This window comes from Atractosteus spatula, chromosome 3 (genome assembly GCF_055471065.1).
Source record: "Atractosteus spatula isolate fAtrSpa1 chromosome 3, fAtrSpa1.hap1, whole genome shotgun sequence".
Taxonomy (NCBI): Eukaryota; Metazoa; Chordata; class Actinopteri; order Semionotiformes; family Lepisosteidae; genus Atractosteus; species Atractosteus spatula.
In genome coordinates, this window is record NC_142708.1 from 7,085,145 (window position 1) to 7,098,458 (window position 13,314).

The 13,314-nt window shown below is 43.3% G+C and overlaps 1 protein-coding gene across 1 annotated transcript in view; it reads left to right on the forward strand.

The window, feature by feature from the left end:
• kiaa1328 (KIAA1328 ortholog) overlaps positions 1-13,314 on the forward strand; it is a 48,186-nt gene that overhangs the window by 16,805 nt on the left and 18,067 nt on the right. The window contains exons 7-10 of the mRNA XM_088911434.1: positions 4,030-4,628; positions 7,315-7,425; positions 8,519-8,688; positions 9,215-9,320. Coding sequence (XP_088767560.1) covers positions 4,030-4,628; positions 7,315-7,425; positions 8,519-8,688; positions 9,215-9,320 — 986 coding nt within the window. The remainder of the gene's footprint in view (positions 1-4,029; positions 4,629-7,314; positions 7,426-8,518; positions 8,689-9,214; positions 9,321-13,314) is intronic.

Genomic DNA, 13,314 nt, shown 5'->3' on the forward strand with positions numbered 1-13,314 from the left:
CTGGTTGCGTCACCTAATGACCGGGTTAATACCTGTAATCACAGAGCTCAGTTTGCACTGGGGTGATCACCTTTACTGGTCGAAAGACTCTGGATACCCCATCACTGCCTTTATCCATTTCTCATAGAAAGAGAGTTTATTTCACATGTAGAGCCACTTAGCCACTGTGCTTCATGGCAAACACGATCAGTAATTAGTCATATTTATTAAATTAATATTCCTGTGTGCAGCTTTATTTGCATTGTACAATCAGAAATCTGAATGTTTGCAAAAACTCTTTGACATTCAGATATTGTTAGACAGTATTTAGACAGTGTAATGCAGGATCAGTAGTAAAATTTCTTTAGCAGAGTGTAAAATGGGCTCAGGTTTTAATGTATTCAAATTTTCTTAAGGAGGCAGGTTGTTTTTTGTTGTTTTTCTGAACCTGAAATTAAAAACATGCCTTATTAAAAAGCATTTGAGCTCATCTGACTGATATAACAGCTTTGTGTCCATTTTAAATGATGCTTGTGTGAATCAGACATTTTAAGGGAAAAAATAGTAAAAAAGAGTGGTGAGCATACCTAAATTGACTTTGAATAGCCAAAAATAGCCCTCGGATCATCAACCCAATTAGAAACTCCCGGACTCACAACTGCATTCCATTGGTGCTTCCCCGCCACCCTAACGCCCTTTCTATCCCCAGGACCATTAACGACAACTTCCCCATCTTACAGGGTGATCTTGCAGAAAATGCCCAGCTATCTACACTGGTAAAACAGCAAGGATACAGGGAGACTGTTTCAGGGAACGTGTCAGGGCTGTGAGGATCTTCTAACGGCCATGATCATACTGATCTCTCTGTCTGCGTCCTCACTGAGCGGTTTCAGAACTCCATTTGCAGAAAGACATCTGAAACCAAAATTATCCTGAAACTAGGAGCACATCTTCCCCCGACAGACTCATTTCATTCTAATCCTTTCTACCTCTCTTCACCTCACGACTTCACACCACCTGAGTGCCGATGCTGCTTCTCTCCGTCTCCTGCCTCCTCTCAACTCCTGTCTTTAGTTCTCCCTTGCTTTGTCAACTGCAGGTTTTTCTCTCTCCCTCACACCTGAAGAAGACTCCACAGCCGAAAGGTTGTGTCTCTTTTCTTTTCAGCTTTTACTTGTTCCTTTGTAGCCTACGCATGTTGTCGTAGCTACCTACTTGATCAAGTTGACTTTGAGCCTTGTTAAAGTCATTTTTGATCTGATTTTAAGAGGTGATAGTATGTGAACTATACAGACTGTTTCAGGAATGAATATATTGCATCCTCACTTCGTCTCTTGATCATTCAATATTCTGTATTACTTAAGCTGTTTATATTTGTGATAAACAGGTTTCAGAAATTGAATGTTGCTTTTCAGTTGCTAGTATGTACGCACTAGGTGCCTTAAATATCAGGAGTCAGTAAGGTTTGGAAATATGGCAGCCTAAGTTGTGGCCATGGGCTGGCCCTGGGCTAGCGTAACAAGAAACTCTATTCTGTCAGTTACTGACTAACTGCCTGTTAGGTCAGAGATGTAAAAACTGTAACAACACTCCTCTCAGAACCACCTCCAAGTTTCTCGTTTTCTAGGTCACAGTGCCTAGTTCTCTCTCTTACTCCTGTACTCTGCAGTGAACCCTCTCATGATCTAACCTTCTTATCTTCCCGGTGACAAATCTGACACCAAAACTTTGCTGCAGTAGATCAAATAAGCTGTAGTTCTGTATGAATTGCACTCTCTCCGTCTCATGCAGCGAAACAGCAAATGAGGAGACAAACCCTTTGATCTACAAACCTTTTGTCACTATAGGACTGAAAATGCCAGAAGTGATTGCAGCCTCCTTCTAATTTTTATAACCCCAGTTCACCAACACATTCTGTACATGTACCTGATTGCTCTGGGTTGTGATATGTGATATGCTGCGTGCTGATTTTTTTTTTTGCCAGGCTGCCTCTTGCCAGCAAGCCAGTGCACCTAACAGACCTTCTCCTCAAGCCACTTGAGTAACTTAAAATGCATCAGTAAACTGTGCTGTAAGATGTTTTCGAGCAGCATCTAAGCATCCTAAAATAAAGGTTAGGTGATTGATCACACCAAGGCATGCGCATACACTGACTTGGATAAATATGTGCAAATGGGTGATGGAACTTTATCGAAGCCAGTTTAAAGAACAGAGTGGGGAGAACCGTGAAACCCTTTAGAATGCATTTCCTGTTCCCAGCAGCGCTCCCTCGGCTGTTCGCCTCATGCCTGCCCTCCGCCGTACTGTAGTTGTCTCTTCCAGCTGCACGGGTGAAGGCGAGCTCGCGCGGCAGATATCGGTGCACCCTCCCCTTATTTACTTGGCTGTGAACCAAACAGGGGAGCCGAAACGCTCTTCTTTTGTGCCTCACAGCAGCTCATTAAAATCCGGCGTTATCCCCAGGCTGCTCTTCACAAGCCACTTCCCAGACAGGGGGAGTGCAAACCTGTCAACCCAGCGGCAGGAACAGAAGACGCAGGGATATGCCGGCGTGCAGAGTCAGGAAGCCAGCTTGCCCTCCCAGGGTTGTTTAAACACTTTAGCATGCAGGATAACAGCCACTCATTTGTCTTATTAGTCCCCAGGACACTTCAGATGGAGCAGTTGACATGCCGTCACTACTGCCTGTCTGTAATTTTACTCCCAGTCGCAATGTGTGTAGGTAGCCCTCTAAATGAGGGCAGCTTTTTCCTCTGGAGGATGGCGTTTTTAAAATTATTATTCAGCTGTGGAATGAAATTTGCTATTAAGTGAAGGCCGGAAATTCATTTCTGCCTGCTAGGGCTCCACAGTGACTGACGGCGCTAACCTGATGTTTTATGTCAGGGGTGAACCAAACAAGCCTAGTGTCCTGTATGAGGCTCTCTTAGGCCAGTCGTACATGCTTGCCTTCAATTCTATGGGCGGCACAACAGTGGGGCAGCGGCACTTCACAGTTCACGTTGTTTGAAGGAATGGGGCATGGATAGCCAACCTCCTGCTGATGCTTTAGTAAACTGGCTGGTTCAGTGGCAGTCGGTGCGTTACAGTGCCGTAAGTACAATTTTTTTTTTCTGTAGCGCCCCTCAGACAAAGATGACGAAGCAGGAAAGCAGTGTTCTTGTTCAGTAAGTTGTACATTATCGTGACAACCCTTTTTAATGAGCCCTGTGAATATACGAGCCAGAGGACGCCAATCGGCCCATCTTTACAATTTGGTAGGATAGGATAAGAGTTTATGTGCCATACGTTCATGCACATTGGGATTCATATTCACGCCGGTCTCTCTGGAATTGAACGGTACAATAGACATCATACAAAAATAACCATCACGCACAACATAGCACAACAACATACAATGGGTAGTACGGAACGATAAACACACAGGGCAATAGATACGTGACAGCCGAGTAAAAAGTGCAGAGTGCAGAGGTGCATGCAGTTTCGAAGCATTACGCAGTTAGCTGTTAAACACATGTGCGCTGTGAGTAGTTAATTGATCCAGGGATCTCAACCAGCCGTTTGGGGAAGAAACCAGAGTATTGGCTTCAACAATACGGCTGGGCAGCTTGTTGCAGACTCCCACAACCCAGTGAACTTGTGAGCAGTGGGAGCCAGCCTTCCTTTAATCCTGTTTTGAAAACACTTTAAAAACATTAAGTTCCATTTTCAAATATCCTTGTGAATGACATGGATTCCATTTTGTCTGGTAGGTTTTAAACTTTCTTTTGATGCGATCCGAATATCGTTTTTTGTATTTTGTCTCTTATAATATCAGTAAGGGGTTTCCCAGTAGACTTGTGAAATCTCGTGAATCGTATCTCATGAAACAGGTGCTTTATCCTCTGTACACCAAGAGCAAGGTTTTCATTCTGATTTTTTTGTTCGAAGTTGTTCTGGGTATTTCAATATCAATCTTAGGAAAAGGTGGTTAATCTGTATCCGAGTTTGTCTGCAAAGGTCTTCTGATGACTATCCATGTCAATTTGGTTTTCTCTTCTGGATTTTCAGCCCCCCTGTGATGAGCGTCACACTCCTCCTGCTCCCGGTGTGGCTCTGGATGGGTCCTATCTTGGTTTGCGCCCTCCAGGGTGGGGGGCGGCTTGCAGGGGAGCGGAGGGGACGAATACCCTGGGGGCCTCCTCTGTCGCTGACCAGCACCGGTCAAGCGCCAGTGGGAGGCAAGGCGATGCCCTTTGCCTTCCATTTTCATCACGGGGCCAGGAAGGGAGTGGGTCAGCGGAGGAGCCCCCAGGACAGGCTTGGGGGCCGCAGACGGGGGGCAGCATGCCTCGGCCAGGGCGTCCCGTTCGGGATCAGAACTGCACCGATGGCGCCCCCAGAGGCTTGGGGTTGACCGAGCCACGCCTGGGGCCCTGCTCTCACCGCTGCAGGGTGGAGAAGGAAGTGGGGGGCCAGGAGAGAGCTCTGGACCGCCACGCTACGGGCCCCGGCGAGAGCCCCTGGGACAGGAGACGGCAGAAGCTGCTGCTGCAGAAGATGGAGCTGGAGGTGGAGAGGGAGAAGCTGCAGATACTCCTCGCCCAGCAGGAGGAGAAGCTGCTCCTCCAGCACAGACAGCTCCAGCAGTCCCGCCTGGACTACAGGAGGTGGGGGAAAACTGAGATTTCCACTTCATCACGCGAATAGGGTGCAGAGAAAAAAAGGTTTTCGTAGAGTAAGCATTTGCACAGTTACTGTGTTGTTTTCCTAGACCACCGTACTGTAACCTGGTTGTCCACACTTCGTTAATGTTCAGGCTGTCCATTTCAAATTAATACTCTAGCAATTTCAATTAAAGCGTCTATCCTGTGGGGGGAAAGAAGAGAGTAAGAACACAAACTAAAATATTTTTTACAAGGTTAACTTTGATTTAAATCTTTCTCTAAACAATCCCTGCTTAGTCTTAGTGAAGAGCTGTGGGTGGATTGAGGCCTGGAGTAGGTAAGGTAGAACTTTTTCCATGCGATATTCCTGGGGCACCTTTGTGTAAGTTTTTGGAAACATTCAAAGGAATACATATGAATGATTTCTTTGGCATATTCATGTTAAATAAATCCACTTTGACTATTTGTGCTCAATTAGATGTACTTTACTGCTGATAAAATGTCTGCGATGTAGTTTGCCAGCTTGAAAGTCCTAAAGCTGCCATTCTGAGGAAGTTTTGTAACTTCTGGAGTCACTGTGTTGCTCGCTGATGTGCGGCTTTCTTCTTGGACCCACAAAGTTCTCCGGCTGGGGCTTGAGTCTGTGACGTGATTCTAGTACTCTGGTCAGGAGATGGCTTCAGCTCTGCGGGTAGCTAGTGGAGTGAGAAATCATCGGCACCAGGAGGGTGGTTAGGAAACATTATGAAAGAGGAAATCTAAAGAGACTGGCTAGCTGCAAAAATGATGAGACGTTATCCAGACAAGGTCAGGGGGTGATACAGGCATTTTCTTAGGGCTAGGGAAGTTTTCATTTATTGCGGAAAAATGACAGATGTGGTACTTCGAAAAAGTGTCTTTTAAGTATTCAGTGTAAAACTCAAAACATTGAAGAAGTCAGTTGCTGCTGGTTATTTTTGTATTTTTAGTGTTGGATATAATTGATCTATTTAAAATTTAAATCATTTAAAATGATTTGAAAGGCAGGATTCTCTTGCTCATCAGGATTATGCCCATATTCCTGAAATGAACATAATTTGTTCACTTTTTAATCTGATTTCCAGTCAGTTTTGTCTCTTATAATATCGGTACAACTCGATGCATATGATGAATGTTTTTTTGCCTCGGTTCACTTATGTGTTTTGCTGCCATGTTTACAATCTGAAAAGGATGCAGTGTTTGTTCACTGAAATTCGTTTGCAGCAGCGAAACATATAAAATCCCACTTGGTTTATAGGCAATCTGAAAAAAAGAGCGCCTGTATATGAGTGGCTCAGTCACGGATGGGCCAAGGAAGGCTATTTTTAATTGACTTGGGTTGACTGGAAATTTGAGCGGGCTGGCAGGCACAGATTGACTTGAATTGGAAACTGCAATATTTGACTCCTTGGATTGTAAGGCTAAGCCCACATGCGCTGATCATATGGCCAGCTGGTGCGGCTTGCGTGACATTTCGGGGGGCATGTTCTACTTTGGCAGCGTGAGTAAGATTGCTCGAGTATCAATTCAGTGTGAATTATATTGAATGTGCCACTGTTATGCTGAATTTATATGAATACAAATTTGATAGCTTTGGCTGTAACTCCCTCCAGGTAATTGAAAGTTGTGGAATGGGAGGGCAGAGTGTACTTGGATACCTGGCATTCTAGGCCTTGAAAACAGTGATGTGAACTTTTTAAATCCAGGACTCCTGCTTGGCCAGTCCTGGGATAGGAGACCTTCATGTAAGCCCAGGCTGTTGCTGTGTGTGGTTAACCCCTAGCTGTCTCTCTTTCCTCTGGACCATTGTGATGAACAGGGACACTGTGCTGTGGTCCTTGGAATGAGATGTTCAACTATTTACTGCTTGGTAGTTAAAGGTCCACGGCACTTTTAGAAAGAGTAGGGGGTCGTGCTGTGGCGTTTTGGCCAGTATCCCCTTGGGGTGGGCACAGTCTGACCTTTCTCACTCCTCCACCTGATCTATTGTTGATCTGTTGTGTGGTGCTGCTGGTGCATCATTTTTTGCTATATAAATGTAAGTAAATATTAGTTATCTGTTTTTTGTAGTACAAAAAGTTGCCTATTAGCTTTATGGATGTGTGAAATTAATAAATAACGATGAGAAACATCTCGATGATATGTCAGTAATATTTGATTGGTAAACTAGATGGACTAGATACTGCTTAATTATTATTGTACTAATAGACTTAATCATAGTTACTTATGTCTAGTTTGCCTTGTTGAGATGTATTATATAAAGTGATATAGTTATGTAAGCAAAAGAAAGGATGTGCACGTGATAGAGGGATAGAAATTCTCAGTGTGTGATAACTTATACCAACCCTCTTTGAGTTATTTAATTGTCGCGTACTTTAATTTCTTAAATTAGTTCATAATAGTACCTTTTATCACAAGGGCTCTCAAAGCAAGCCCACTTCCTCTGCCACTGAAGATCAGCACCCATGTTCTGCTACAGCTGCCCCACTACACAGCAGACCAGGTACAGAAGGGAGAAACCATGACTGGTTGAGTGGAGTGAAGGGGGGAGTTTAGGCAAGCCGGCTTGTGTGAACCCAAAGGGGAACGTGGCCAGCTCTCTGGGATTAATGCTCGGTCTCGGTGGTGGAAGGATTGTGCTATATGTGCTGTAGTGACGCTCTGTGCTCAGGTTTCAGGATGCTGCAGTGGCTGAGCTGGAGGACACCATCAGTGGGGCCTTACTGACTCAGACAGGGGAGCAGGGTTGTGCAACAGACACCGCCTCCACTGAGAGACCCAGGTAAGGGCATACTTTTTCTTGTTTTGAAGGCATCTAAATGTGCATGGATCTGCCTCAGTAGATACTTTGAGTAGAGTAAGTTGAGACTTGAGCCTGAATCACCAGGTTCACTTCTGCAGTGGTACAAACAGTAGGTGAAGCCAATAAGTTATTGTGCCAGCCTGGAGAGTGATATTTGATATTTGATTCTCTTAGATATAATGTAAACTGTGTGCCTAATCTTAATGGTACCAGTTAGCTTTGTGGTTTCATACTCATTTGGTTTCAATTTTAATTTCAGCAGAATTTAAATGACTAAGGGGAGTTTAAAGACGGCTTGGTACACAAGTTGGGGTCACTGGCCTCTTGGCTGCCATCTTTCTTGGTTGTATAAAACAAGTTTTTGCTTTTTTTTCCTAAGGAAATGTATTGGGTTAAAGAAACAGCAAAGACTGAAATCACGAGGGTGACAGCCTGTCTGTGGTTAATGTTGCTTAATGATCAGCAGCAATTAATGTGCAAATCTGGCATAATTAGGAGAAATTAAAGGTGCTTAAATTTCCCTTCCCTTAAGATCTAGTCAGATGGAAGCCTTGAATAATTCAGTTCTCCCGGGGTTTGCTGTTCCGCTGTATTTGTTTGAAAGGAATACCAATCTTCATTTCAGGCCTAGGAAATCAGGGAAAGAGTTGCAATGGCAGGTGATTGTTTCCCTGAGTCTCCTGGTGCCAAGCGTTCTTTATAAAGTGTCACATTTCCCAGTGAGATCTTCCAAAGTCACTGAAACTTCAGGAAGATGCAGCACTGTTCTTCTCTGCGTGGCTCACTTTGTAGCCAGAGCACAGCCTCTGTACCAGGAGACCACTCCGCTTGCACATGCTTATCAGTGGCATCGAGTGCTAGATTATAACTCTGCAGAAAGCTAAAATCTTTAAATACCGTTCCATCTCCCAATGCAGAGATCAAACATTTGCAGTTATACTTTGAATATTCTTTTTGCCAAAAAAAAATTCTCTGTTAATGTGATGTTTCTTTCCTTGCAAAATTTTAATTTCAATGTAAACTCAGTTTGCATGAAGGCAATAAAGTAACGTGGCTGAACTCTGTTCCCCAGGCAGACTCCACCTGAGGCTGTGCTCCTCCCCGGTGCCCTGCTGGCTGAGGAGCAGGGAAGAGCTCCCCCTGCTGTGCAGAAGGTGAATGATGCAGTGCAGGCTGGGCGGAGCAGGTTGTGGGAGGAGCAGCCTGCAGCCCCAGCGAAGGACGGTCTGGGCCGCTCTAGAGGTGACGAGACTCTGCACAGCGATTACTGTACTCGCACACAACTAGGAGCTACCCTGAGTCTTACTTAGTTTTCATCCTCACATCCTTCTGGATTCTTATTCTCCTTGTACTCTGTGAAGCTATATGAAATACATTTTGTTAGGTTACTGTCCGCTTAAAGCTTGCCCTTATCTTTGGGCTCTTGATTACAGAATAACTTTGTTGGAGACAGATGTAAAGGCTGTGGGTTTAAGTTGGTTAAAGGTGTAAAGCTGAAGGCAATAAAATACATTTAGGGCAAGACTTGTTAAGGGTAGCAGCACAGTGATTTGCTGAAGCTCATGAGCTCTCTTTTGGTGACACTGGAAGCTGCGACGAGCAGAGCCTATTCACAATTTCATCTCGCCCGCAGTTTAACTTTGATGTTTAAATGCTCTGTACCTTAATTGAGTAACATGTTATGAGAGTCTTCCAAGAATAATTGTGTGTAGCTAGTTGGGTAGCCTCACCCATACTAACCCAGTTATTTTGCCGTTTTTTGCGATAGGGGCCCCAGCTTTGTCTAGGAGGGATGCTTCTACGTCTCCAGGCCTGGACCACAGCAAGGCAGCCCCTATGCCCACTGCCCTCTTCCCTGCGCAACCAAACCCCTGGTAAACATCTCTTACAGTGACTCCTACACACCAGGTCCCTTGCTATTGCTCTCGGTTAAAAATGATTTTCTGTTATTGAGATGCAACTTTCTCCACTTGCAGCACCGAAATTTATCCGGCTGCTTCAATATGCTGCAGGACCAAAGGCTTAAATGCACTTTTACCTGCATTGCTGGTGGGTCGCAGCCTATACAAGAGGAGGTCTGGTGTGTTACTGTTGAGAGAAAGGCGGTGATTGACATAAAAGCAAACTTTAGATATTAAGGTGTCCTTTCTGATGGAAAATTGTTCTTTTTACTTATTGAGGTTTTGTTTTTTTTGTTTTGGCTTGTTCCAATATTGCAATGCTCGGTCATGCAAGTAGTCCAAAAAAAAATCTGTTATAAAATCTGAGATCTGAAAATCTCTTGTTATAAACCGGCCTTCACATCTTGCACATCAGTGCAAAATCCGTCTTTTCCTTTCTGTCAGGCTGTGCTGGCTAGGCTTTTCAGTAAGTTTTGCTTTTGCTCTGTTTGTTCTAAAACTTATACCAGATCATAAGCTGTTTTGGACAATCCATCCATTTTAGATTTGCCTTTCTTAAATCCATTACTTGTGTGATCAATTGTATTACAATAGACTTCTCCAAGGTGTCTTCAAATAGTTAAATATAAAAGGACTATTAAGTAAAAACAGAAAAAAAATAATTTAGTACAGTTATATCACAAAGACCACAACAAAGGTAGAAAATGACTAAAAAGGCTTTAACAGTACATTCTGCAGTTATCAGTGTACCTATGTTGCAGTGAAACATCATGCAATCTGAAGGTAGTCTCTGAGGTTACAGGCTGAAATTCCGCTGGTTCCTCAGACATAGTGCAGCCCTGTTGTTTCCAGTCTGGTTCCACCACAGGGGTACGAGGGAGCAGACAGATGTCTAATAATGAAGAGATAAAGCAGGCGAGGGATGTATAGTGGAGAAGGCAGGGACTGGAGATAGGATGGAACAGAGTTGAGTCTTAAGGTGGGTCTGGGCAGAAATAGGAAGTGAAGGGTGCAGAAATGTGCTCGAGCCATTTGCCATAGCCAGCACCCATATCACCCTGGCAGCCCACTGAAGCTCCGTGTGAGCCTGGTCAGTACCTGGAGGGGAGACCTCCTGGGAAAAACTGAGGGTGCTGCTGGAAGAGGTGTTAGTGGGGCCAGCAGGGGGTGCTCACCCCGCGGTCTGTGTGGGTCCTAATGCCCCAGTATAGTGATGGGGACATCCCCGTCTCTGAACTGGCCTCATCACTATGTTCTCCTCCCCACTGAGAGCTGATGTGTGGTGAGAGTTCTGGCGCACTGTGGTTGCTGTCGCATCATCCAGGTGGAGCTACACACTGGTGGTGGTGGAGGGGAGTCCCCATTTCCTGTAAAGAAGAAAAAGAGCTATATAAGTGTAAGCAATTGTAAAGCAAGTGTAAGCAATCATTATTATTATTAGAGGGAAGCGAGGAGGAGTGAATCCTGAGTGAACTGCAGAGAGCACGTTTCTTAAGCTGGGAGAGAGCTGCAGTTTTCCAGTCTAGAGAGAACAAGGGCTTGACCTTGAGATCTTGAAGGTCTAGTTAATAAAAGCACATCTGGAGCCTGTTTTTGTCAGTGAGGGGGCAGGTACTTTTCTATAATCTTTGGAATTCTCATCACATTATATCACCTTTTCAGGTTTGTTAGATCTAAAGAGGACGATTTTTATTTCAAAAAAGCCTTAGTAGAGGACATTAAAATGAGACACTCAGAGTGACTTAAAACATTTTAGAGCCAGTGAAGCGATTTAACTGATCGATCATTTGATGAGAGCTACGTTCGTCTGTTCTTCTGTCATTAGAGTTCTGCCTGTATTTTTGAGTCGCCCAGAAATTAAACTGCAGGCAGCTCAGAACAGCATGGTAGGGGGGCAACTGCGTTAATGTGTATTTCAAAGACATTTTGTACCTTAGATTTCACTCATTGCTCTTTTAGTGTTCATGCTTTTACTCTGCGTTTTCTTAAACATTTTCCGAAAGCATCATTAAAGCACTTTTTTCGTGTTGCGAATTTAGATTGTGATTGAGAGGAGCCTTTTGTATTTTTTTATACACTTTATAGTATCCTTAAGTAGATCACTAAATTATCTTTAATTTTGCATGAGATCATATAATGTTTTACTAATAACTGATAGTTGTTTTGCAGCTCTTATTATCAGAGGTATGACATTTATTACAGTGTCTGAATTCGTCCTCTATATAGCAGTTTTTCTTTGCTGTAGAAGCAAGCAGAAATTCGTGTGCAGCTTTTGTCATGTCTCCTGATGTCAAAAGTTCTTAGTACTCATCTTTGTATCCAAAAGTCCAATAAAGAACGTCTTTTAAAATCCCAGTGTTTCGTCGCATGATAGTTCCAGTCACAATTCTTCCTTGCGCATGCTGAAACTGTCAGCGGGCGCGCACTGACATCAACACCCACAGGGTTTCTGATCCAGCTGTTCGTTTTAGCCTCTGGTGGAAAATAATCAAGAACTGCGCTCTGAATGACACAAGGTGGTTAACGATGTTTTCCTTAACATTGCCGTCAAGAGCCAGTCTGTTTTCAGACATAAAATTTTCCATTGTGGGGAAAGCAGACATGTCATTTTCATTTCAAATAATTGTAGCATTTTCACCGTGATGTTAATCTTGTCAGCAACATCTATAGTTTCATTCATTTTCAGTACAAAATACTCATTTTTGCATGTTCTACCAGAGTGCTTTGGACATTTTTCTCTATATCATTAGTTCTGCAGGTATTGTTGGAAGGAGGTGCCATTTCTTGCAGTATTGTGATTCTTGCCTCACATATTTGACAAGAGGTTTATACCTATGGAAAGATTGTTCTTCACCAATTGTGTGTAGCTGACTTGCTTTTGCAATTTAAAGGCTAGCACAGTAAGAAGCTCCATGTGCATTAGCAGTGGCTCTCGCACTGGTCACTAAAGTAATTTCCCTCGCTTCAGCTCAGATAGTGTTTATTTGAACGCTACATGTCTTGTTTCTTGATGTTGCATCAAATTTGCAGGCTTCATTCTCTCATAACATACACACGCTTAGCCCTGAGATTTTCTTCCTCCACTGACGATGTCCATCCCAAATCAGTATAGGTTAGATCATAGTTCCTTGTATGATTCCTTGTGACAATTCCTTACTCCCTTTGACACTATTGCTTCTTTTATCACTGAAGCTCACGGTGTTTGTGGACAGTGTAATGTTACTGACACGTTGAGAGTCCTGATTCAGTGTGCCGGTATCTTCCTCATGATTATAATTTTGAACGTGCCTTAATCTCTTTTTAAATGTGCCTGCATTGTGTCACAAATCTATTTTGAATAACCATAAGCAGAATTAATTAATTGTGAAGTTTTATATGTTCGTTTTGGTTCACAGTATGTAATGTGGCCACAAAATTTATTCATGCCAAGGAAGATGGGTAGTTTCTAGATTTAAATCCCTTTGATAAATATGAAATACAACAGCTTTTTAAAAAAAAAAAATCAAACCTCTTCCACAGACCACCCTGGAGTGTCTTGTGTCTGTTACTACCACAGTTTGGTAACTTCTGATCTAGAGGGATCATGTACCTTTTATGATGCCCTAGTCTCCATAACTAAAGGTTTAGCCAATCAGATTCTGTTTTATAGTTATTAAAGGACTTAAGTATTTTATACCATTTACATGCCCAAATTAAAGAAATACCGTGTGCTGTTAAACACTTAATTTTAGGTTCTCCTCAATAGATTCTTGATATCTTGAAACATCCTCTTCTTTCACTTTTTTTTAAATATTTCCCATTAACGCTTGTTTGAACTAGTGCGTGGACAGCAGAGTGCGTTCCTATGCATGAGGTGACGTACGCTGAACAACTGCCCATCCCACTGCCTACTGGCTTTCAGCTGCGACGCGCGAACAGTCTTAACAGTGCACGTTTCTCTCTCAACGGGGAAAAAAAATAAACATGT